At 37.2% G+C, this 26,538-nt stretch overlaps 3 protein-coding genes and 1 long non-coding RNA gene across 4 annotated transcripts; all 4 read right to left on the bottom strand.

Annotated features, from left to right (window-relative positions):
• Positions 1 to 1,745: 1,745 nt before the first annotated feature.
• Positions 1,746 to 3,466, bottom strand: LOC128699265 (larval cuticle protein A2B-like). Its single transcript, XM_053791865.2, has 4 exons — positions 3,395 to 3,466; positions 2,928 to 2,999; positions 2,077 to 2,214; positions 1,746 to 1,963 (listed from the first exon to the last, which is right to left on the bottom strand). Exons 1-4 carry the CDS (start codon positions 3,404 to 3,406, stop codon positions 1,829 to 1,831), a joined length of 357 nt encoding a protein of 118 aa, XP_053647840.1. The 5' UTR covers positions 3,407 to 3,466; the 3' UTR covers positions 1,746 to 1,828.
• A 3,874-nt stretch (positions 3,467 to 7,340) lies between these two features.
• LOC128699266 (cuticle protein 21-like) lies at positions 7,341 to 10,092 on the bottom strand. The gene is made up of 4 exons (XM_053791866.2): positions 10,006 to 10,092; positions 9,596 to 9,667; positions 7,720 to 7,857; positions 7,341 to 7,545 (listed from the first exon to the last, which is right to left on the bottom strand). Exons 1-4 carry the CDS (start codon positions 10,015 to 10,017, stop codon positions 7,414 to 7,416), a joined length of 354 nt encoding a protein of 117 aa, XP_053647841.1. The 5' UTR covers positions 10,018 to 10,092; the 3' UTR covers positions 7,341 to 7,413.
• A 3,740-nt stretch (positions 10,093 to 13,832) lies between these two features.
• Positions 13,833 to 17,865, bottom strand: LOC128699267 (cuticle protein 7-like). Its single transcript, XM_053791868.2, has 4 exons — positions 17,713 to 17,865; positions 16,005 to 16,082; positions 14,163 to 14,300; positions 13,833 to 14,045 (listed from the first exon to the last, which is right to left on the bottom strand). Exons 1-4 carry the CDS (start codon positions 17,722 to 17,724, stop codon positions 13,920 to 13,922), a joined length of 354 nt encoding a protein of 117 aa, XP_053647843.1. The 5' UTR covers positions 17,725 to 17,865; the 3' UTR covers positions 13,833 to 13,919.
• Positions 17,866 to 23,400: 5,535 nt separating this feature from the next.
• Positions 23,401 to 25,052, bottom strand: LOC138854478 (uncharacterized). Its single transcript, XR_011393678.1, has 3 exons — positions 24,999 to 25,052; positions 24,586 to 24,663; positions 23,401 to 23,785 (listed from the first exon to the last, which is right to left on the bottom strand). It is a non-coding gene; the product is annotated as an uncharacterized lncRNA (long non-coding RNA).
• Between the last annotated feature and the right edge of the window lie 1,486 nt (positions 25,053 to 26,538).

Genomic DNA, 26,538 nt, shown 5'->3' with positions numbered 1-26,538 from the left:
TTTGACGCGTTTTGACACTCGTAGGATTAAAAGTATGTTGAATTAACATAGGCTAGACAACTCATGGATAGAACATTTAGGTGCGCAAAATCTCGGTCTCTTTTTTTAATAGGCTGTGACCAAAACGATCCTTGCTTTATAAATCATTTAACCCTTACGATTCCAGAATGTTAGAAGCTGGCTAATCAGGTAATATGTGGGAATAGGCAGAGCTTGCTCTTCATAAGCGGCAGTGCTCAAGGTCGAGATAATCAAGACATGCTTTGTATAGTACTCTCGTTTATCTGTTGTTCCAGTGTCTGACGATGATTTTTAAGAATTCTCTCTCCGGGAAAAAGGAATTAATGTACAATTCTTATGGATTTCATCACACATTGGGTTACTCCATGATAAAGTTGACACGTTAGCCAAGAAAGATACCATGAAGGAGAATGTAGAATATGACTTTGGTGTATGTGCTTAACATCAGGAATAATATTAGGAGAGGAGTAAATAATGAAACGTATTATATGAATGCAATTGGGAGCCTGAGTAATTCTTTAACACACTGACAAAATGAACGTAGACAAGTATGTTTATGGAGCAGCTTGCAGATGTGAACAGACTGACTGCTGTTGTAGTTACAAGTACTTCTGGCAGTCACGCAGATGATCGAGCAATGTGCTTAATTGTTCATTTATTGAGGACTATAGAGAGAGTATAATAACCTGTGTGACATGTCAAGATCTTATTAATGAAAATAAAATCCCGTTGTCTTTGCTGTTTCTCATCCTCATAGCAGATATAGATAAAAACAGCGGTGACGAGGCTTCGTATCATCCCTTATTAGTCTTACCAAAATAAGCATGAAAGTCTCTTCAGTAGAAGACATGTACAAATTAAAAGTAGGTATCGATAAGTCTTCAAAAGAAGCACTGGATACCAAACACATGAGAACCATTTCATAGAACGAAAAGAACATGTAAAAAGACTTGGTTATAGTAATATCAGATGTCCCATCATTTTGAGAACACAAGGCGAATACCGCAAAGCCAGAAAAAACACAAATAACCCGCACATAGGAAGCTGAAACTTACGACGCCAGTAAAATAACTCGTTGGACGAGAACTTTCAAAACAAGAGAAATCCTTTGGTGGCATAATTCAGTTCACTTGAATTCTCTCATTTAGAATTTTGTTCGATGATAACCGCTCACATAAAGTCGATAAAGTATTTAAACTTCTAGGAATGCCTCATATTACTTGGAATTATTCTCGAGAGCCAAACAAGAGAAGCATACCTGACAATGTATGAAGGGAACATAGTAATCCCAAACCTACGCACTTCCATTATAATATACTATAGTGACAGATACCGGAGGAAGTGTAAAATATACCCAGTGAAAAGAGGGGCGACATAGGCACATTAAGAGAATATGTCAACATCCGTGAAGCAAGACTAGACAACCTGCCAGCCGAAGATATCTAAAATATCGCCGAATCAAGTGTGGAAGTTTTCCAAAGGAAAGTGTGATGGATATGTGGACCAACAGCTTTGACTCGAAGCCGAGCTGCGAGGGTAGGCACTAGAACCTTGGGGTGATGTTGGTGAATGATCATAGTATAATCTATAAAGAAATTCTGGAAAACTTTTGTAGTTAAGAAGGACGGTTCCTTCACTCCGAAAGTCGCGTGGAACATTGTAATTCTCGTGATATTAGCATGTCATGTTACTTTATTTTTATTGGTTTGAGAAAAATGTGAACAGGATTTTGTTGTCGTTTATTCTTCCACGATTACCCTACAAAAATATAACATCAGTCATGCTGGGAGTGTTCCTGAGTTAGTCGTTAGTGGTAGCCTCCGTATCCGTAGCCCTTGTTGAAGAAGGTGATGGCAGGGCCGTAGTGTTTAGGGTGTTGAGCCTTGCCGTAGTAGCTGACCTTGGCCACGTAACCCCTGTAGTGGTCAGCTGTGTAGTCCACCTGCGGCAGGAGAATTGTGTTAAGAATTGATTATAAAATTCTATTTTTGCAGGGTGTGAATAGTAATACAACAGGCGAACTGAACATAGACAATTTGAGGTAGTGGAACGTACCCTTTGTTTGCGACCGTCGGGGAGGTCAACGGTGTAGGAACCGTACACATTTTTACCATCGGACTTCTCGTGCTGGCCGAAGTTGGTGCCCTTGTAGCCGTCATGCACGTTGTAGTCGTAATAGTATGGCAGAGGCTCCTGGTGCGCGAAACATCAACATTAGAACGGTCGCCAGTGAGAGTGGATTCAAGCTTGTCAAGGCTGTATTTTGAACTAAGTTTTCTTAAAACAAATTGTAATAACTCGCAAAATAAACTAAAGCACATATTTATAATATTTAAAAATAATGAGTGTGCAAAGCTTAGTATTGTTTGCATTTTTTTTTTAATTCGCCATTGTGACTAATGACAGACTGACATGGGGCGGGGCGAAAGACTCATGAGACGGAGGAGGAAGGTGCTTACCGTAAGGAGGCACCAGGATGTTATGAATAACTCAGAAGTGTGGACTCAGATATAGAGGGTGTGCAGTATGAGAGAATAATGGAACAGAAAGTGATGAGTGAGAGAATGGGGGAGACAATTATGAAAAACAAAATATTAGGTGGAATACTTAGGACAGCTATAGACATGGTTGAAATGCGATGATGAAAATCGGGTGGAATATGGAAATGAAGAACACAGGAGTCATAGGGATGTTAGGAAGTACTTAACTTTGTTTAGGTAACAAGGAAATACAATGAAATGATTGTGGAAGTAGCAGAGGCGAAATCAGTACGTAAAGAAAATTCACGGGAAAGGAATCACACAAGTCAGTTACTGGCCAAGAGTTCGGTGATTTTAGACGTACTGGTACAAACCAGTAGGCATGGTCAATAATACCCGGAACCAACAACGGGTAAAGGTACGTACCGACTTATAAACTGGTCCATAGTCACCTGGGTCAGCCATAGTCACGGCCACTACCACCAGGACTAAGCACACCTTGGGAAGATAAACCCTCGTGAGTTAACATTGTGTTTACTTAATAAATATTAAATATCAATATTTATAAACCGTGTATTATTACAGATAGCGAATTATCATTGTACTCGACTGTTCGATGAAGCAAAGCGTTTGTAATACGTAATTTATTTATACAGAATAAAACCGCATTATCTTCAGTTATTGATGAGTTTGTTTTAAATTTCTTTTTGTTTTGTCTGTGTTGTAATCAATCGAAGAAAATTGTAATATTCAGAAGAAAAGGAATACTGTTTTACCCTAAAAAAATTAACAAGGATAACAGCCCAGTCATAAATTTCCAAATAATGGATATTGATAACTAATGATCTTTGTGTTTGTTGTGGTAACTGAATTTTCATGATAACGAGGCAGACCTTGAAGAACATGGCTGTAAGTGTGTAGGGTTGTTAGGCTGGAGCTGCTGGTCGTGTGAATGATTTGTGTGGTGAACTGCTCTGCTTATATACCCCCATTGACACTCACGTTGTCAACTGGTTCTCCACCCACCCCCCACCCCCGCTTCCCCTCTCCTCTCTCTCCGTGGCCCTTCCTCTCTTTCTCTGATATCTGCTGGCCTTCCTTCTACCTCCCCCTATTTTCTCCTGGCCCTCTCCCTCTCTCCCTCCACTCTCTAAGTTTTTCTCCCCCACTGTTTTTCCCTATGTTTACCCTCTCCTTCTACTCTTTATTTTAATTCCTCTTCTGTTCCCATATCTGGACTTTCCTTACCGTCCTTTCCTCTTCTTCCTTGTTGCTCCTTCCCATTGTCTGATTTATATTACACCATTTATCAACATTTATGCATAGGAACAAATCATGTTAATACATACACACACACACACACACACACACACACACACACACACACACACACACACACACACACACACACACACACGTGTAAATTCTTTCATTATCAGGGAACCTGAAAAATGTGAGAAATTACGAAAGTGCTTGGAATTTCATATTTTTAGTGGCTATTTTGCATATATAATGGAGATATATCAGGTGTCAGAAACTAAGCACGAAATAATTTTAACCCCTTTAATTACAATTTATCTCTAACGAAGATAATTAAAGAGTTTTATATATATATATATATATATATATATATATATATATATATATATATATATATATATATATATATATATATATATATATATGCATGCATGCAAAAGTAACCACTGTGAAAAAATGGTTAATTTTCAATGTGAGAAATCATGAAGGCGATTATAAATTCATTATTTTTATTTTTGCGCTTTCGAGATTTCTTATATCACGAAAGTGCTTGCTACTTTTCATTTGATTATATTACACACACACACACACACACACACACACACACACACCATAAGACTGTTATGTATTTTTGTTTAATACTATTTAGCGAAAAAGATCAAACATGTCCTCCTGTAAACTAGTACACAGAACTCCAAACCCGCATTTAACAGAGTCCAATCACATTTTATTTTTCAGAATTTTGAGGATAAGTAATCCTAAATTCTTTTAGATGTTTAAAAAATCCAGAATGTTGCATTCACATTCTCACTTATGTTCATAGACAAAGATTTCAATAAAGTTAAGGATGAATACTGTACTACTGACCCCCTGATATAGGAAGTATTTAACACTTTATGTGGCACCATATAATAGCTCACGGAATCTTGTGGGAGTCCAGAATAAAGGCCCTTATCTGAAGGATGGAAAGCTTTACTTTAAGAATGCAGTATGTATTCTTTACGGAAAAATCGTTGATCTACCTTAGTGTTACTTAATATTATTGAATTTAATAATTTGTTTGTTACATCATTCTTGGTGGCCTGGTGGTTAACGCTCTCGCTTCACACGGTGAGGGCCTGGGTTCGATTCCCAGCCAGAGTAGAAACATTGGACGTGTTTCTTTCAACCTGTTGTCTATGTTTCCCCATCAGTAAAATGGGTACCTGGGTGTTAGTCGACTGGTGTGGGTCGCATCCTGGGACACTGACCTAAGGAGGCCTGGTCACAGACCGGGCCGCGGGGGCGTTGACCCCCGGAACTCTCTCCAGGTAAACTCCAGGTATGCCCTAAAAAATTGGTATATAATGTTTATGCAGTCCTATCCTTTGGAAAAAAATTCACTATATTTTTATATTCTGTAGAGGTTATACAAGGCTTGGGTGATGGAAGGCAGGCAGTTTGTGTACCATAACATGAATAAATTTTGTGTAAACTGCAGTCAGATACACGACTCCGCTAAGTAGATTGTCTTAGACAGGCTTTAATTTAGTCTGCAATTATTGGTTTACTTGCTATTGTAAATTAATTTGTTTATATATTATTTTTTGGAACTTGCTGAAAATTTCAATGCTAAAGTTCATAAACTGGATCTTGTCCAGCCAAGTTTTAATGTGTATTTTATTTTTCTTTAATTAAATTTTTTTAATTATTCTATTATAAAGATTTTTGAAGGTATTTTGATAGTTTAGTAGTTTATTTGCCTCCAAACTGAGCTTTACTATACATTTTGCGGGCTTGTATATAATAATTTTTTTTCGTTGTGCTATTTTTGTATAATTTCAATCATGCGTTTTACCGTGATTTTTTTGTAACGGATACAACTCGTTCTTTCCTAAGGTTCTCTGCACAATTTCGCCATCTTGTGTTTCATTAATAATTTTCTTTCTTCTTAAAACACAAAAATAAGTTACGATTAAGATTTCTTATTGTTTTTAATGAGCACTCCATTAATGTGTATTGCAAATCAGGTTTATTAAATTGATAAACCATTTGAACATTATCAGTTTTTTGTACTCTAAAAAACACTCTGAAAGCTGAAAATAAGTTGGATTTCCAACGCATAACCTCGACGAAGTTTAGCTTTACACAAGCTTTTTCCCAGTCAGTGGATTAGCCATTTTACATACACAGTCTGGACTTTTACCATGCTACTTTCACCATTCTACAGGGCCGTGAATTGTCTCCCTTATTTATTAATAATAAATGGCTAAGGCATTCAGGTACTGATTTCGGCTTGCAACCCCCTATGAACAACAGCCTGGTTGATCACGCAGTCATTAAGGCTAATTTCAGGCTGGGCTGCGAGAGCAGAACCCTTAACACTGGTCATACTCCCCACTAACAACTCTAAACGCTAGATACCTCTGGAATGACCCTATAGTAGAAAATATAACCTTAAAAATGTCCGAGAAAGTGTCAAGGAAGAACAAAAATCCTCGAGAGCTCGTCATGAGGGCGATTTTCTGGCATTCTTCTAGTTCTTCGCCTTCCCGTTCATCAGAGGGAAAGATCGCAAGGCATGAAGAAGTTAACATCTATATCAAGAGAAGTCTTGCAACAATTGGATGCTTAGCAACAACGTAGCCGCCCCAACTATGCTGATCCGATGGAAGTCAAAAGAATTCATATGCAGTTACTTTGCAACTCTGGACAGATGGCAAGCTGGTAGCGTAGGTCTACACATGCACATCCATAATAGCTGACACCTATCTCTTATACGGCAAGGAGGTACTGCCGCCAGCTTTAGCAAGTCCTAAGAGTAAAAAATGAAGTAGAATTGCTCACTGTTACGAGCTCTCATAGTTGAGATCCTCGGTTCGTCATCTGCTGAGGAGGACCTCATTTGCAGGTTGTACTATACAGACAACTGTTACTGTGTTTTTCTGCTTCTTTGTGTGTTCAACCTTACACACAAAACATTATATTATCTGCGTCCAGAATAGGATTTGAACTTGTGCACTCTGCAGCATTAGCGCAATACTTTTGCCACATAGCTAAACACCAGATAAGGTTGGGCGCCTAGTAGAAGCTAAGCGTTGTATCCCATTCTCCTGGAGCACCAGGCTTGTGGCGACAGTACTGTGTACATTGATGCAGTGTGCGCAGGTTCGAATCCTGTTCCGAACTGAAATATAATGCTTGTAAAAGGTGTATTAAATGGAGATGGAGGGAAAGTGATATTGTAGATGTCTAAGGAGCAGTTGGAAGGAGTGTGTAAAAAAAAATCCTGATTGTTGCCTTAACAAGAATGTGTGAGCATGTTAATTCTGAGAAACTGGAAGCCATTGGGTCTTGAGGTTTAAGATGCTGTTGGCGTGATCTTGGAATTACCAGTTAAATGATTCAGAAAGTCATAAGATGGAATTTAGTTTTGTAGATAGAAAGAAAGGTTCTTGCGCTTTGAAAGTTGGGCGGGGATGTTCTGGTTCAATAGGTCATCATGAATAACTATATCAGTGCTCTTTTGGAAACACTGCTAGAGGGCGAATTAAATCTTCGTTAAAGTCTAAGAAAAACATACACTCAAACTTATTGTTATCGTTTATTCTTCCACGTTTACCCTACAAAAATATAACATCAGTCATGCTGGAGTGTGTTCCTGGGTAGGTCCTCAGTGGTATCCCCCGTGTCCGTAGCCCTTGAAGAATGTGACGGCGGGGCCGTAATGTTTAGGGTGCTGAGCCTTGCCGTAGTAGCTGACCTTGGCCACGTAGCCCCGGTAGTGGTCAGCTGTGTAGTCCACCTGTCGCATGAGAATTTTTTTTGTTAGTAATTGATAGTATAAAAACATTTTATGGATGGTATAAACTATAAAAAGTAGAACAGTAGTCAACAAACTTGGCCCAGGGCCGGGCTGCGCGAATAGACATTCTTGAAACCTATTTAAAGGTAGATAGTTTAAGGAGGCAGAACGTACCCTTTGTTTGCGACCGTCGGGGAGGTCAACTGTGTATGAGCCGTACACATTTTTACCGTCGGACTTTTCATGCTGGCCGAAGTTGGTGCCCTTGTAGCCATCATGCACATTGTAGTCGTAGTAGTAGGGCAGCGGCTCCTGGTACGAGAATGGTTTCCAGTAAAAGTGCATTCAGGCTTATCAAGGTTGTATTTGGAATTGCTACTTCATGTATTTGTTAAAACAAAATTACAGGGATCGTGAAACCTCCCCCCCCCCTCTCTCTCTCTCTCTCTCTCTCTCTCTCACTCACTCACTCACTCACTCACTCACTCACTCACTCACTCACTCACTCACTCACTCACTCACTCACTCACTCACTCACTCACTCACTCACGCACTCACGCACGCACGCACGCACCCACCAAAAAATAAAAACATATGAGTTTCCTAATCGTGTTCATAGAAGGAATACTTAGTCGTTGATAATTTAGAACGCAAGCAGTCACCTGAAAGAGCGAATACTGCAGTATTCAAAGTAAGTGAAACAATTACTGGGTGTAGTCAGACAACAAGCGATAGAACAGGACGAACTAGAGCTAGAGCTTTTAAATATATGTATATAAAGCTATTCAATTATGACTTTTTCAATACTGGAAGGAAAAATTGTCGAAAAATTGAATATTGTGCCTATATTTAAAATAGTGATAGTGGTATCCCTTTAAATGCTAGGCTAATCTCATTGAAATATCTGGTAAAATTACTTAGTCATTAAATATGAATAGAACAGTGAAGAGTGCAGAAACCAACTAGCAAATGAAATATATTTTTAATGAGAGAAGTGCTTCATTGCGGACTTAATAAAGTATTGAAAGTAACTGAAATTATTTTAGAAAATGTTGGATACCCGTATTGCATTTTTAATGCAAGAAATTTTTCAAATGCTTCCCTTGAAGAAAATACAAAAATACGAAGAATGTAAGGTAAGGAATTACAGTGGATGAGGGATGAATTGAGATAAATTGAGCAAATAGTGATAGATGGATTATTGAATTTGATGTAGATAAGTTCCATGCAATTGAAATTATTTATAATAGGTCATATGGAGAATACAAATTGTTAAGGAATATTAACGTGAGAGACTGAACGAGACTGTGATTCATTGGTAATAAAGGCTTATTACAGGAATATATAAATTATTCAGCAGTATTATTGTGTTCACACTGGAACGTTGGAATGACTTACAAAACGAGCAAGTGCTAAAAACACTGAAATTTGGAAAAAAAAAATATATATGGCAAATTTAATATGGAACTAGGGACATGGGATAACTTCTCATACAGCTAGAAATTGACAAACGAATCCACAGTTAATTACAATCTGAACAAGGTTAACATATGCCTTGAGGATCCTGAACAAGTCATTCAGGATACTGTATACTGCTAATGTGTTAGTCTTATAATATACAGCGCCAGCGTAGAGCCCCACACCCAGATGAAAAGACAGAATATTTCCAAGCTCAGTTGTTTTCCACCAGATTGATCTGAGAGCTGAGAGACATGAACCACGAAGAAAAAAACCTGATGAAGCTAAATCTCTTAAGACTCTAGCAACGAAGAAACAGGGAAAATATGATGACTATGTAGAAAAGGTACTGCAGTGAAATAAATCTAGAAATGGTATGTTATGCTACAAGAGGCAAGAAACTAGTAACGCCGATTGAAGTAGCCTAGCAGCCTGGGTCCGGAGAGGAACTCTTCCCTTCAAACACAAATTGATAAGGGTACAGACACGATGGTACGAGCTCATTCACATAAATACATTCCCAAGTCTGAGACAGAGTCGCGTAGGCTATTATCCTGGGATCATTACCAGGTAAACAGGTTATAGTACGTACCGATTTGTAGACTGGTCCGTAGTCACCTGGGTCGGCCATAGCCACGGCCACCACCACTAAGACCAAACACACCTGGAGGAGATGAGTCCTCGTGAGTCAGTGTCGATTCAGTGGACATTTATTGAATTAAATTTTGCTCAGCAAGACATTGAAGTGAAGAGTTATAATCTTTAACTTGTTTACAAAACTAAGCCCAGAGTGACTTTAATTATTGGTAAGTTTTTTTTTATTTCTTTGGATTTTAATGAATTTCTGCTAGAATAAAAGTTTGAAAAAATGCTTAGAAGAGAATGCTTTAACTGAGCGTCGTTGACAGGGATAACAGTATCTTTTTGTCAAAATTTCGGATATGAATTGTATATAATTTGAAGTGTGTTCTGCCAACTAAATTGTCAAATAACGAGGCAGACCTTAAAGAGCATGACTGTGAATGTGTAGGGCTGTTAGGCTGAAGCTGCTGGTCGTGTGAATGACTTGGGTGGTTGAACTGCTGTGCTTATATACCTCGCTGACACTGACGTTGTTAACAGGTTCGCCTGGCCTTCCTCACTCTCTCCTCCATCAGACCCACCCTCTCCCCGTGGTCTTTTCTTCTCCAAAGTCAGTGTCACATAACTGGTTGATAGTGATAACATATTTTGAAACCATGTACTGTATATAAATAAAATATTTATATTTTGTGTGATTTGTAACACAAACTTGTATATTGCATTCTTCACTCGTTCACAACTGTTCAACTCGTTACCAACGTTATTAAAATAAATGGACGACTATCTTCAGTGTCTGATCAACCAGGTTGTGACGGCAACATTATGTGGACTTGTAGGCCACTAGAATCACTGTAATAGTTAACTAGGGTGTCAGCAAGGAAGTCTGGCATCAGACTCGGCACTGAATGTAGAACAACTCTTGGAAGAGGTCACGGGTATATCATAGGTACACGTAATTAAAAGCATGAGCGTAATTAAAAGCACGAATACACTTAGAAACTCTTACTATGAATTCGTTACCTCAGACTTATAAATGACCAACATTCGTGTAATGAATATTTATATTTGAAATACCATTAATAATATTTTATTACCGTTGGATGTTAACAAGAGATGACATGAATATTAATGTTTTTCATGCTGGAGACTAATAGTTTTAGCCATTATGGCCATGAGTAGAATGTGTATTAGGTTTAAATGTCCTCTGATTAATATCATATAAATCACTACTGGATTTGGTGTCCGTTAGATAACTTGGGAAAGCTCTTTCTGGTCGACTCTAAAACTGCTATAACCTACATACGAGGAGGCGGGGGCCTGAACGGCTTGACGCTTTAACGGCTGGTGAATTTTTAGGGATAATATGGCACCCAACAAGTTTAGGCTTTGTAGATGCAGAATTACTAAGTTCCTAATAATGTTGAAAAACTTGAAATCATTGGATTCTGGACAATAATTGGAAAGTCTTTCGTGATCGGATTCAATTTTCCGTGACTGGTGGGATTTACTCAAAGGAACGTTTGTAGTGATTTTGGGCTGCCCATGTAAACGAAACGGCCTCTTCTTATCGGTTTCAGATCATAAAGACTGGTTTGAAATGGATCAGGAGTTTCCATTCCTAATTCCGTGATGATTTTCTCTAAAGAACCATCGCTTTAAACGTTCCAATACACTTTTCCTTACAATCTTTTCCAGAACTTTTGATGAAAATATGCATGTCAGTGCCTCCTTTCTGTCATATATATATATATATATATATATATATATATATATATATATATATATATATATATATATATATATATATATATATATATATATATATATATATATATAATTATATTATTTGTATGGGGAGCACATTATTTTTTTTCAATTCTCTGTCAGCTGACCTAATTGAAGAAACTTGAGGATTTTTGCTGTTGGTCACAATGGTTCCCCTCCTTCTTTCGGTACTCATTGGAATTGCTGTCTTCTCTTTAGTAGTTATATAAAGTTTTCTTTTGCTGTGTGATGCTTTCTAGTTCCTGCTAATTTGTTTCACATTCTCTAGGTAGCTCTTCACTTATGTGAAAACTTTTTTGAATCTTCTGCTAAGGTCTCTGCATATTTGTTTGTTATCCTTCGTTAGCTTCCCTCCCTCCTCCTCCAGCCTTATCACTTGGTTCTTTACAGTTGCCTTCTTTCCTAGAGATCAGAGAAGATGGGCTAAAGAGAGAGAGGAGATAGGGAGGGATCAATCTGTTTAGTGAGGCTGTTGGGGCGCGCTGTTCCCAGTTCATTGTAAGCACCACTGCCTGTCTGGCTAGGAACTCGTTACAGCTATAAGTGTATTGGTAATTTTACTTATTCTACTGGGAGGATGTTGGAAAATCTTGAACCCTCGATGCTATGGAGTTAACTCTTAGTGTAATTATTGCAGTCGTGATGCAGCAAGTTTTCCGTGCGCAGCTTACCGTACTTGGTAGGAGTATATTAGTGGGCTTTTTCCCGTATTAATAAATTACAATAAACTCCACTTATTCCTCATTTTGTTCAATTTAATCAAGTCTCCTTGTTGGGGTTCGTAGGCATTTTTATCTTGCATGTGATGTTTCCATTATTCGTAGCATATTTACAGTGTTTTCCAGTGAGGACATACTCATATTACTGAATTTTCTTTAAAAATAAAATCCATCATCTAGTGTATTAGTTCGCATATTTCTCTGCTACTGTTCAGTTTCTAGATTAGTATTTTAATGGGGAACGTTATTAAAGCTTTAAATCTAGAGAGACACATATGATCATCCCACTATAAATAAATGTCATCAGCCTCGCTCTAAGGTCGCACAGCTTCTTTAGTGTAGCATAACCCAACGTGATATCGTGACTGATTACATTGCTTTTATTTCGTATCATATACATCAGAGCCCTTACACCTCTTTTTGTTTTTTATTTTCGTCTAATTATTATTATTCGTCCCCTTCATCCTTACTCATGGTATCTTTCTTATCATGAATCACGAAATCTTAGCACGATTACAAATAAACCAGGGAACGGGTGAGGTATGAACCCTCGGTGAGTGAGTCGTGAAACTCACTCGCCATAGGTTCAAACCCCACCATTCTGTGGTTTTTCTTCCCTATTCCTTGATAAATTTATTTTTCGGCCTTCTGTTTAGTTCGGCACTTACTTCCCTGCCACAATTTGTCAGATCCCTCTCGTCTTATGAGTCTTATTTGACACTTGACTATTATCTTGTGTGGCTCTGCATACCCTTCACTTCTGTTTTGACCTTTACTGTTATATCATTTTTATCTTTCAACTTTTCTTCTTATCTCTACAAAGGTGTTCCTAGCTCTCCTGCTTAGTTTCCCTGTTTTCTGCTCTACTCATTTTTCTATGCTTCCATATTGTTTTTCTCGTAGCCTTTGCTTCTCTAGATTTTTTTTTTTGTCTTTATAAACCATATTGTGTTTTGTGTATCCTTTTCATCTTTGCTTACTTGAATCTGCTTGTGACTTCTTTTGTATATTACTTGTCTTATCTTCTATTTTTGTTTACTTAATATTATTCAGAAACGTTCATTCCTATCCAGTTACCACTGTTTTTTTTCCTTGTTTCTTTCTAAGCTCTTACTTATGTTCATTTTCATTTTCATTTTCATGAAGTCGAAACGAAGCATAGAACCATATGGTTACTTGCTCTTGGTGATTCCTCGTTAAATTTTCTGTGGTCAGTCTCCTCCTCGTGTCCCTGTGATGTCTACAGCATGTTAGCTCAGGTAGTTTCTCATTACTGCTGTCATCAGCTTTTCTTTTTGATTCACTATGTGCGTTCCAGTTCACCCATTAATTTTCCTATTAATTGAAGTCTCGGAAGTTTTGTCCTTGGTTTATTCGCTCTTTATCTGCTTCGTCCAGGATTTCTATCATTCTCCTGGTGTTTTCCTCCTGTTCCTGTCCTACTTATCTTTGTGCTAAGTGATGGATTTTTAAATTGCTGGTAGTTTTGTATATGCCCTTGTAAAATACGCGTAACATTAGATTTTTGCCCTTTATAATGTTTTACTGTAAGTATATTTAAAAAAAAAAAATTATGTTTACTGAGTATTTTAAAATAGTCTAAAACACTCATAAATGTACACTCACTTACGAATAATTTTTTTATAATATTATTGCATGTTTTATATCCAGTAATAATATTAAAACCAACTAACACATATTATGATATGAAATAAATAATTGAATACATAGTTTTGGATTTCAGTGATACATTTTCAGATCATTTTCGTTTATTCCTCCACATATACTCTACATAAATAAAATAGTTAAGGTTGTTAATGTTCCAAGGTGTTAATGGTATCCGTAGCCCTTGTTGAAGAAGGTGATGGCGGGGCCGTAGTGTTTAGGGTGCTGAGCCTTGCCGTAGTAGCTGACCTTGGCCACGTAGCCCCTGTAGTGGTCAGCTGTGTAGTCCACCTGCGCCAAGAGAAATTTTTTTTTAACAGCTGGCTTTACAAATGTTTATTCTTGATGGTATAAATGGTAAAGCAGTAGGTGACCTTAATGTGGATAGCTTGAGAAAGTTGAACATACCCTTTGTTTGCGACCGTCGGGGAGGTCGACGGTATAGGAACCGTACACAGCTTTACCGTCAGACTTCTCGTGCTGGCCGAAGTTGGTGCCCTTGTAGCCGTCATGTACACTGTAGTCGTAGTAGTAGGGCAGCGGTTCCTGAAATTTAATTACACTGTATTTTCGAAAATTCATTGGTGAAAAATATTTTTCATTCCTAACCTTATTTTGAAAGAAAGGCATATTGCTATTATTTCATCGTTAATTACAGTTAAAAGTATCATTTTATCACACGTAAGACATGTGAAACTGCCAAAACTTATTGAACGAGGTTTGTAAGAGAGAGTAGAATATAACCAGTGGAAAGCAGAAGTCTCATAAACACAATTAGAGAACACAGTCAACAGCCGTGGTCCTTGACTCAGAAATATTACCGGAAAGAAGTTAGGAAAGAAAACTGGACCAGTATCTCCTGCAAATGCCTCATCAGCTGGGTTGTGATGACTTTGTTGGCCTGAGGGTCGCAAGCACCATCCTGATTGATGAGGAAGTTAACAAGGAAGCTTGGCTCCAGACTAGCCTGCGAGGGTAAAATAGCTCTCGAAACCAGTCGTACATACTTGTACTAATATCAGATATCATGAAAATCCTCGAGATGCTAAGAACTCAGTTTTATAGCCATAAGGTTCATTACACAGGTCAACATGGCGAAACAGCAGGAAGATGAATCTCTTGCAACTACTCAACCAGTTTGTGATGGATATATGAGACAGCGACCTTCAGCAACAGCCTGGTTGACCAGCTAGCACCAGGCGAGCCAGGCCCATGGCAGGGCTCTGGGAGTAGAAAGACTCGAAACTCATCAAAGGTATACCCAGTCTCGAGAGACACTGGGAAAATAAAATTGCATACGTTGTGTTCACGAATTTTGAGAAGTCAGTTGGCTAATGCCATCTAGAAGTGATAGCTAATAAATTGAAGTCAACCTACATAACAGGTACATTAAGAAATGTATATTTAAACTTCTGAGAAACAAATTACAAAGACTGATTGTAAACGATTCAAAACCCTGTTTTGAGAGTATTGAAAAACTCGGGTCCACAAAGCAGTTTTTTTTTTTAGTTATAATCTTTAACTATAAACTAAAACACCAATCACAGCTATTGTGACCATAAAAAATGTTGTACTCTCTAATATGAAGATGAAACTCGTAACCTGTTACGTGAAAAAGTTAGAAAGTCAAGCCTCATAATGTGCATGCTGAAAAACCTTAACAGTGTGAAATAGGAATGGACTTGTATAATAATGAAAATTAGAGGGGACGTACACAGAGAGGATATCAACATCCCACGACTCTCCAACCTTTTACCAAAATTATACGAAATCTTAATATATTAGTCTCAAAGTAGCACATTAATTCTCAGCAGGTAATGCAGGATCTTCCAGACTGTGATGGCTAAGGAGGTTTGCAGACCTCTGACAGGAATAACTTGGTTATTAATAGAAAATCTCCCAAAACTATCAACGGGTTGTGTGTTACCTATTAATGGTTTTGGGGAGTAGCTTCCCCATGACCCGGTCTCAGACCACGCCGTTGGAAAAATGAATATTATAGGATTAGGCAGTATTTAGAAGCACGTAAGAAAGTAAAAGTATGTATATATAGAATGTAAGTAACAGTTCATAAGGTTTACCTTTTATCTTAGATCTTTCAGAATCAGTCAAAGGAGCAATTCAACATACATCGTCGTTTTTAGCCTTAAAAACAAGTTTGATTCATCACAGCTATTTTACTGTCAGTAGCAATATTATTTACTCAGTTCGGTGATATTCTCTTAGGAACAAATAAGTCTGAGAACTAACCGACTTGTAGATTGGTTGGTAATCTCCAGCATTAGCAGCAGCAGCCAGACTCAGCACCACCAACCCTGCGAAAGCGACCTGAGAAAAAGAGCGGCAGGGCTTGGTCATTCATTTGACAGATCTATAACCAGTGTGCAGGTGTGTGGTATTTGAGTGAGTTTTACTTGTAGGGGAAGAGCAGTTGTGTGTGTGTTTAGGAAAGATAGGTGTAGGTAAAAGGTAACCTTTGTGTTGATTAATGTGGTGTCTGTATTTTTGTGTGTATACGTATAAGGGCTTCAGTTATATGTATGTGGATGAATGAGCGGGTTTATGCAGGGTGGACGAGTGTTGGTGAACCAGTGAGATGGTGAGTGTTTTGTGGATGCGTGAAAATTTTGAGATACACGAGTTAGCGAACGAGATAAATCAGGTTTAGCTCTTTCTTAATAATAATAATAATAATAATAATAATAATTAATAAGAGACATTTGGTGTATACTGTATGAAGAAATTTACTTGAGTAAATATATTTAATGCCTTAATAAATTAATACACAGTTTTTTAAGTTATTGAACCTAATACTAATATAAAATTTGTCATGTGATGCACGATTAAGTTGACACATTGCAACTTTCTCTTTTGTACGTTGCAAAAAAAAAACTCGAACAGTTAAAATTTCTTCAGATACATTGCCTAAAAAATGGCAAATGAATTAATGACGAATTTCACATGGGAAAGTTGAGAGCAGTGTTCGTAAAGTGAAGAATTAGATTCATGCATAATATCGTTACAAAATTATGTGAATTGATTGCACTGTAATATCTTTTTAAATGATTCTTGATAATGATAAACTTTTGTAATTGTTTTAGGTATCTCCTGGAATGTTTTTCATACTAATAAAACTTATCAGTTGTTTGTAATAGATTTTGGAATGTTTTCTAGTGAACTTTTGGAATTTTTTAAAATCTCTCTGAATGTTTTGTAACTTTAATGAACTTCTGAAATTGTTAGGAATATTCGTTATATTGTTTTATAAGTCTGGTGGAATATAGCTGCTTTTAGACTCTCACGAAAAAACTACCAGTATTTTTAACTTATATTGATAAAATAATTATCATCGTATTGACATACTACAACATACTAGCTTGTAAAACATACTCGATTGAATGTGCTAACTTACTAGCGCCGGAAATTATATTAAAATACAAACATAAATATTAAATTGTTTAAATTTAAATTAATTGCGTACTAGTAGGATTTATTGCTAAGCTTAAATTGTTGTATACATTTTTAATGGGCAAGTCTAGTTTCGTATTGGCAATTACTGTCAAGTAAAAGGACACAAGTGCAACTAATGTGACATTTATTGTGGCAACGTTTCGCTCTCCAGGAGCTTTATCAAGCCATTACCTTGATAAATGGCTTGATAAAGCTCCTGGAGAGCGAAACGTTGCCACAATAAATGTCACATTAGTTGCACTTGTGTCCTTTTACTTTACATATTGTCGGTAATTCTACCAACTTTATTACAATTACTGTCAAGCAAACAAATATAAGTATCATTGACATTTACATCTTTCGGATTATATTTAATTTTCGTGCTAATAGCAGAAGTGCCCAATGTAGCATTGATATTAAAAACGAAGTATTTGTCTGATTATAATGTTTCAAAATTCACCAGAACTAGAAATATTTCAATAGTCAGTTGTTGTAATAAAGAACTCGCCTTGTGGAACATATCGGTGACTGGTAGTACTGTAGAGTTGTGAAGGAACACTGTTGCTACGCAGTCACTAGCTGGGGTTTATATACTATCACAGCTTCGGCTGGTGTTCTTGCTTGACACGACGCCACGTAGACCCTCCCTCACATAGTGTACGCCTCACTGACCTGCTTCCCCCTACCCCCATTTTCCTCAACAAACCCCACCTTCACACACCCCCATCCACACCTGACTTGCACTGCACGTGACATCTGACTACGAGTGACCCGTTGTGTCATGTTTTTGTTATATTCGTTATGGCGTAAGGATAAAGAATGGAGATATTGTCTTTGTCGGGCTTTGCTGACTACGAAAAATATATAATGATGAGGTGATTTACGAAACGGCTCTGTCTCGACTGACACATATCTGGCTACTGTGCCAGATATGTGCCTGGAAGTAGGTTTAGGGGACGTACGAAGAGTTGGAAAAAGGTTTTCAGATGTTTTGGTTTGATCATCCAGCAGTTGTGTGTGAAAGTCTTAAATCAAAGAAGTGACGAGTGGCTCTTGGGGTTAACGTGCTGTTGACTGTCAGGTACTATGAAGACATTTAAAGAAACACTATACTTGCACACATTAAAACTCTGGTGATGCAATTTGGTGGGTCATTTACATTCCTGATGTCCGTGTACTTCTGGTGAGGCAGCTATGTAGGACGCAAATGATGGTGAATGTTTTTTTTTTTTTTACTTTCATCATTATTCCTTGGTGGGAAAACAACCGGGATATTAAAAAAAAACACATACACACTACACTACTGTGTACACAGAAGCCACCTACAACTCGCTCACATTCCCTAAACGCTTGAGCATAACTATTTCTCCTGCAGCCAGACCAAGTTTTTTTTTTTGTATTTTCACCAGATGTTGTCGACTGTCCTCTTCACAGCGTTGTTACTTGTCTCTGTGTTATCGCTCATCTCTTCTTATGTATTGATTTTATCATACGGCTCCAGGTCAGGCTCCGAGAGCAGGAAGACACTCGAAACCTGTTACAGGTGCATAATCGGTAAATTCATGGTGTGTATTGGCTGGTGTTTGAGTTAGACACGCACGGTAAATGAAAATTTTTAAATAAGATTTTTTGAGAGATTACAGTTTACACCTGTATTTTCAAATTTCTTTCAAGTTCTTTGTCTCGTTCTCCCGTTCTAGCCCCAATCCCCCCTTGTTCCACAGGTGCTCTGGCTGTGTCTTCCTTCATAAACTATGTATAAAGCATTGTAATATTCATGTGTTCGAGGAAATATCGACTAATAAGGATTTTTTCTAAAGCCATCAGTTTCCTGCAGGACTCATTACTACAGTAACTTATTGAGGAAACAATGTTGGGGTATACTTCCTGGACCCATTATAGACCTCTGATCTTTCGACTACCGCCTTCAGGATTTGTATCGGGATCGTTAGAAGGCTTTCACGTCAATCACTTTGTAATCTTAATCTTTAAGTTATGTGTCTGCATATACGTATTTGTATATGTATTTTTGTATTTCTAGTTTTTAAACAGAAAAGTTTTTCTCGTTATGTCAGATCAAAACGCGTTAATAACAGCAATATTCTGATATACTTGTACATAACAGATACCTGCGTTGACAACTGCATCATTAGTCTTACATTCATATATTTGTCTTTGTTGCAGGTGAGTGTCCGGTGGTGCTCTGTAGGTCAACACTTGTCAGGTAAGTAGTGCCAGTGTGAGCAGTATACCCGTGATACACATGTTACCAGTTTTGAGTCTTCCTATCTCAACAACTTGGCCTGTGGCCAGACTTTTTTTTTTATCTTGCTTGCCTGGTCATCCAGGCTGTTGCTGCTGGCGACCCGCTGGTCCAGTGGGTCAACACCTGTTAGATAAGCAGTGACCTTGTGAACGTTTGTCTTAAGGAAGGAAGATAATTTTTTCCTAATTCCTTTATCAGCTGTTTATAAACTTGTTTGTGTGGTAAGTTTTATGGCACATTACCAAGAAGATAAAGACTAAAGATAATTGCAATAATACGGTGTTTTTCATTGGCATTTATACATATCATCTGTTATATTTTCCTTAGGCTTTATTTTTTTAATTGCTTTGCAGTAGTGTTGTAATGGTGGTGTTGTGTGTGACATTTAGTGAGAGAAACTCGTATCATGTCGAGTCGTCACCAGAGGCCTGGCTAATAATTTCGATAACTGCCCTAAAAAGTGAGATTTATTTGATAGTCATTATTCACCTATACGTAATTAACTCTTTCCTCTCTTCGTCTCTCTATCCCAGTTGTTTTCTTTCCTCTCTCTCCTCTCGGACCAGCGAGTCTGAAGGTTAAGCCAGTGTTAGTTCTACCGTGGAGCGCCATAAGATCAATGACTTAAACTATTTACGTCGGTACTTTTAGACACCACCGTCCATACCAGCACATGCCAGCGGTTGCTACTTACACTTGTTATTGTTTCAGCGACACCACTCAACGAATCATCACATAACATCCCTGTCAGGTGATTTTTTTTTTCCATAATGCAATAAGATTCTCTTTCAGCACCCCATCTTCCCATTACTTCTTATAGAAAAGAGGCCTAAATTATGTAATGTCTGAGAGACATGAGAACCCTACCTTATTTTTCGTAAAGCGAAATATTGCGTACTTTGTGTATTTTTAATTCTTGGGCTTTGTTCTTGCTGTCACGCAACAGTGACGCAAGCAGCACAAATGGCACCAAAATGCTCTCGTGCTCACCAGCTCATGTGTTTACCTGTGTGGGCCCACCTTCAACTCAACAAAAATGAAAAAGAGGACCTTGAAGAGGTAATTGTTTTGTTTTGCATGCACGCGCACACAAGCATAAACACGAGAGTATACACGCTTGTGCGTATGTATGCTTCAGGAAAATTCTTATAAACGATGCCAATTTTTTCAGCAAAAAGACCAAGTCGAACTCGGGTTATTAGAAATGCTTGTTTACACTCTGACCACTCAGCCTTGGCAGCTACAATAAGAAATGGATTTTTTTCAGGCGATGTTATCAGGCGCCTCCAATAATAAAAGCGACTGCATTTTTACATATATATATATATATATATATATATATATATATATATATATATATATATATATATATATATAGATACCCTTGTCCCATTAAGTCTAAGCAAAGTCAGTATTTCATAAAAATCATGGTAAACAATGCAACTTTTTCCAAGGTTTGGACGAGGATTCGAACCTGAGATGGTGTGTGTAAACTGAAAACTCTACCTGGAGACATAAGTTAACCAAATAATGAAGATATGGCCGTATATTTCGGCTTTTAATTAGGCTCTCTTCAGCAGGCCCTGACAATGGAGACATTTATTTGTACAACATTTTATTAAAGTACAAATAATGGTCTTGGGCATCAAAATTAATATACCACGATTTAACGTAATATAAAATAACATCTTTATCGAACATTATGAATTTCCACAACTTTCACAGTTTAACTTGGGAAAGAGAGACTTTTAGTTTATCTAGAATCACACACGTCTTCATTTTATTATTCTCTGTAACTCGCAAGGGAAATCCAAGCCAGTAAACCTAGACATGTATCAAACGAGGTAGATCATCTGCTTCTCCTGCGTATCCAGTATGTTAACTGGTTGCCACTATCCCACTTCCTAAACTGTTCTCAGCTTTTGAGGAAACATGGTTCGCTTCTAAAAGTATAAGTAAAATGAGGAAGAATACATGTGAAAGATTATGAGTGAGGAATGAAAATGTGTAAAAATGGTTCGAAATCAAGCATGAGTGGTATTAGAGAGGAGGCGATTAAATTGATAAAGGATAAAAACAACGTACAGAGAGAAGAATATATTTGCAAAAATGTACACTACATAAGTTGGGAGAAATAAACTTGAGAAAAGCGAGGCACAGAATAGGAGGGGCATTAAATTAAATGCGAACCAGGAAAATAACAATACGAGTGGAGCATAAGAATGTATGTTGGATTATAAAATGGAGCTGGGGAACTGTACGTTTTGCAAGAGCACTCGAGAAACAATAACACTGGTCGTTCCTGTTTGTTGCCTTGCACGACACTCGTCGACGAGCTGAGTTGAAAAACTTACACAGATATTTGTTATCACTATGAAAAATGTTTTTATGACTTTTTTTTTCTTCTTACCTACAGGAATCAGCACGACAAGGAAACTGTATTAAACATATATTCTGGATGTGAATGTTGTCTTTTTATGTTGGGTGTGACTATTTAAGAGTGTTGTTTCAGAGTTGGGACTTTGTTTCCCATGTTTCTCGGGGCTTTTAGTATACTAGACTTGTGAATGTGTGTTCGCGCTTGTGCGTGCATGAATGCTTGTGTGTGCGTGCGTAGACTAAGCGAGCGCGCACAGGGAATGGGAGAGACTGGGCATGAGACTGTGAGGCTGCAGTTTCGTCTGAGTAAGATGGTGAGGTGTGGTTAACACTGAGGTTGTTAATGGGTATGTGGGTGTGGTTGACATTATATTGATTTGGCTGTGTCGATGTGGTTTAAAAACCTTATGACATAATCTTTGAACTCTACAACCAAACGTAGTTGTATTATTTATTGAGTAGTTGTATTATTTATTGGGCAATACACATTTGCGGTTGTATAGTTGCGGCTGTGGTCGAGTTTACTTGGCTTGAATAAACTAATATAGACTGTGGTTGTAGTAGAGGAGAAGTTGTAGGATATGAGTTGTGTGCATGCAGGATAACAGTGCCATTTGTCCATTGTAATAATTTTTTTCTTGAACATTAAAAACAAGGTTTTTTATATATATCTGGGAAATTAAAAAGTCTGGTTGTGTATATATATGTATTTTGGGCACACGCCCCAGCTCTGAGGAGCTGGAGGAGATTTTCGCCTTATAATCGGTGATACACACGTAACATGTACCGTATATGCCACCTTTATATCAACAATGCATCTCTTAAATCTTCTGTACCATATTATGTAATAAAATATTCCTATTGGTAAAAAAAAAAAAATAGAAAAGATGGGGTGGTAGGGGAAGTGGAATATTCAAACGTCTTCAGGAAGGAATCCAAATATTCTTCCTTGAAGCCTTTTTATCCACTTCTCCGAGGCTATGGGTCCTACAATTTACACCAGAGGTGGACTCCATCCTATATATTATATATATATATATATATATATATATATATATTATATATATATTATATATATATATATTATATATATATATTATATAATATATATATATATATATATATATATAATATATATATATATATATATATATATATATATATATATATATATATATATATATATATATATATATATATATATATATATATATATATATATATATATATATATACATATATATATATATATATATATATATATTTAATTTATTTCGTATAAAATCATACGTATTTAGAGTACAAAAAAGCACGTCCGTTTAGAGTAGTATGAGTAAATAATGCACACATCGATGAATATGTAATAAATAGGGAGCGAATGTCTGTGTGGATACTTTCCTTTGTTCTTGGGCTCTTCATGCTGGCAGGATTTTTCTCTTGGTAATCCATCATCATTGGGCACTTCGGATGGATTAGTTCTTAATATGTGTATATAACTAATGAGGAAGTACACGTGGCACTGTTCTATTAGCGTTACTTACTGATCCTAGTTTAACTTTCATTAATTGCAGCGTTATGGTATATCCACTTAAAAATTTTTCTCTGAATTATAGTTAAGGGATTAACGTATTCTTGATGTTAATATACACGCGACGTATGACCTTAATAATTGACATGCAGTCGACAGGTTTTTGAAAACCTACCAATGTTATGCGTGGATGTTGTTATTTCGTGATAGCTCCTTACATAGTACGAGAAACCTAGCCTACGGCACATTATCAGTAGTCCATCAGTACTTCTTGGTCTGCGTGGAACCGCCTGGGTAGTATACATTGTATTGTCCGTGGGACCTGTAGCCATCTGAATGTTCACTGCGGTGGTAGTTGCCTCCGTAGTGATCGTATACGTTGTAGTCGAAGTAGTAGGGCATTGGTGACTGGGGAGGGGGAGATAATTGATGATTGTTATGTAATCAGAATACAATAGAATTAGTCATTGTTTGTCTTTACATATTCGAGTACTCAACTAGGTCATGTTGAACAAGTCGGTAAAAGTCAGTACATGTCACCCATGCCGGTACATGTCACCCATGCCGGTACATGTCACCCATGCCGGTACATGTCACCCATGCCGGTACACGTCACCATGCAGGTACGCTTATCGTATTGTCATGCAACACAAATTATTAACTTTATAAGTAATGCATTAATAATACTTGTGTCCAGCCAAGAACTAGGTAAAGAAGGAAATCATTCCGCACAAAGTATTGTCTAACACTGCTGGAAATTAATAATTCAAACGTTCGTAAAGAATTTCAACGTAGCGGAAAGTTTACCCAAGAATGAGGTGTTTGTTTCATTCAGAGTGTAAACTTCATCCAAAATATAAAATTCAAGGAAAATATTTGATTTAGAAATATCTCAATTATGATTTTTAAAACGCGTATTATCTCTATATTTTGCACATGTTAATATTGTAATATTAATATGAAAAAGTTGACGTTAATTATTTTTACTTGTTTTTGAAGAATTTCACTTGTTTGTTACATTATTTTTAAACTCCTGAAGAATAACTTAGAATGACCATTTAATGTGTTTATATAATATTAAAAATTAACATCGTTAGCAGTAACTTGCATAAATATTGACCGTGGGGAAGCACTAAACTCGCAGGGGGCCTTATGGTAGTTTTACCGAGACTTCATCTTGTTAAAAATAGACAATCATAAAAGCGTACCGGGTAATAGACAGGCTGGTAGCCTCCAGGGCTAGGCTGCACCTCCACCACCATCGCCAGCACCACCATCACCAACACCTACACGCCAAAGAGAGTTATGAAATACTGTTTCATATATTTTGATGTGATCATAATTCATTGTAATTCATTCTAATTTTATAAGATGCCTTTTGTAATTGTTTCATTTAATTTTAGTCAATATTAAGAATTTTTTGCCAAAGACGTTTTACATATTTTTCTCTGTATTTAGGATTTTGTCATATGTATGGATGCCAAATGAAAGAGAAAAAACAAAATCACACATAATTCAATAAATCTGTTAAATTTAAAACTTGTTGCTTGACTTGCTAAATAACATTGCAAAAAAATGGATGTCCTAAAAGAACATTATCAGTGACAGCATGAACAGCGACCTTAAGGAACATGGCAGCTCGTGTATGAGGAGTGACCTGCAGTGACAGTGGCAGCACACTGGTTTCTTACTCTCTTGCTCGCCCTGTTTATATGCCAGAGCCCCGGGGAGGGGGTGGGAAGGCAGAGGCAGGTAAGATTGGGCCTGGAGGCGGCTTTAGGGATTGGCAGGTAGCATGGAGGCAACGTGGTAGAGAATCACAAGAGAGGCGAAAGACTTCCCCAGGAGTTAGGCCTTGGCCGGGTTTTAAAGAGGAAGGGGCACTTGGACATAAAAGTAATTAAACGAATACTAAAAATACAGCAATAAAAGTAATTAAACGAATACTAAAAATACAATTACATTAAAGAAGCATCATCCATAATTAAGATCGAACCATGCAATATATCGCTGATAATATGGATTTTTTTTTTTTCATTCCACCGAGTATGAGCCATGACCAAGACAAAAATAATACCCTGGAAACAAAATATTGAGGCTGGAAGTGAGGTTTCACAGTGACAGCCCATAATCTAGTGACCATTGTCACTCGCTGCCTGTTGTTTATAACATGTACGTATAGGTACCCTTATTATTAATGGAAATTGATGATCACGTGGTCTCTCTCTCTCTCTCTCTCTCTCTCTCTCTCTCTATATATATATATATATATATATATATATATATATATATATATATATATATATATATATCTGCCTGGACTTTCTACTCAGTCCTGTAACATTGCAAGCTCTTGTTGTGTTGATCGCAACTCGAAAGACCTAGAGCTATCATTCAACTCCCCCTGTGGTTTTGTGTATGTATATATATATATATATATATATATATATAATCAGTCATACAGACATACGTACGTACGTTTTTAAAAACAACATAAGTAAAAACACATTAACATGAATTTTAATTAGAATTCATGAAACTTGTGTTAACTTTTGCTGTATTTTGTATGCCTTATAGCCTGTATGCTGGGGGTGTTTAACGCTTGCTTTTTAATAATAATAATAATATATGTTGCTGGGTTTCAGTGAAATAATCAGTGGTGTGGTGCAATTTATCCTGGATAATCACACACAAGCCTGGGCATGTAATTAATTAAAGACGTTGGAAGACGTTTCAAGGATATTTCACAGACCTCAAAGCTTCTTCATTATTTTGTCTCTCATATAAGTTAGGTGAGTAGCTTTCTAGTCCCTCGTCCCTGCCATTCAGTAATCAATAAATTAAGATCTCGCAGAATAAAACTAGTAGAGATAATAAAGGTGCTGGAGGCAGCATCCGCTAATGAGGAGACTCCCCTCTCCCCCCTCTCTCTAATTACGCACAGGATAAAAATCCATCGTCATCACCCTTCTCTTCGAGGGAGGTTCCCAGGCACGTGATTTTTACCCCTTGAGAAATCGAGGTTATTATCTGAATAATGATTCCAAAGATCAGGGTCTTCTTAAAGGAGATGTCAGACTTGCGTAACGAAGTTTTAGAGGAGCAGTTCCTGCGTGTCTTTTACCGTGACAGAATACTTAAATCTAATAAAAATGTAATAT

This window comes from Cherax quadricarinatus, chromosome 61 (genome assembly GCF_038502225.1).
Source record: "Cherax quadricarinatus isolate ZL_2023a chromosome 61, ASM3850222v1, whole genome shotgun sequence".
Taxonomy (NCBI): domain Eukaryota; kingdom Metazoa; phylum Arthropoda; class Malacostraca; order Decapoda; family Parastacidae; genus Cherax; species Cherax quadricarinatus.
This window is presented reverse-complemented; position numbering and strand designations above follow the sequence as displayed.

Excerpts from the sequence above, each read along its gene's own strand:
- LOC128699265 (XM_053791865.2), bottom strand. Across the intron at positions 2,215-2,927 it reads ATGGACCAGTTTATAAGTCG|GAGCCTCTGCCATACTATTA; the intron begins GTACGTACCTTT and ends TTCGCGCACCAG. Across the intron at positions 1,964-2,076 it reads CCGACGGTCGCAAACAAAGG|GTGGACTACACAGCTGACCA; the intron begins GTACGTTCCACT and ends CTCCTGCCGCAG.
- LOC128699266 (XM_053791866.2), bottom strand. Across the intron at positions 7,858-9,595 it reads ACGGACCAGTCTACAAATCG|GAGCCGCTGCCCTACTACTA; the intron begins GTACGTACTATA and ends TTCTCGTACCAG. Across the intron at positions 7,546-7,719 it reads CCGACGGTCGCAAACAAAGG|GTGGACTACACAGCTGACCA; the intron begins GTACGTTCTGCC and ends CTCATGCGACAG.
- LOC128699267 (XM_053791868.2), bottom strand. Across the intron at positions 14,301-16,004 it reads ACCAACCAATCTACAAGTCG|GAACCGCTGCCCTACTACTA; the intron begins GTTAGTTCTCAG and ends ATTAAATTTCAG. Across the intron at positions 14,046-14,162 it reads CCGACGGTCGCAAACAAAGG|GTGGACTACACAGCTGACCA; the intron begins GTATGTTCAACT and ends CTCTTGGCGCAG.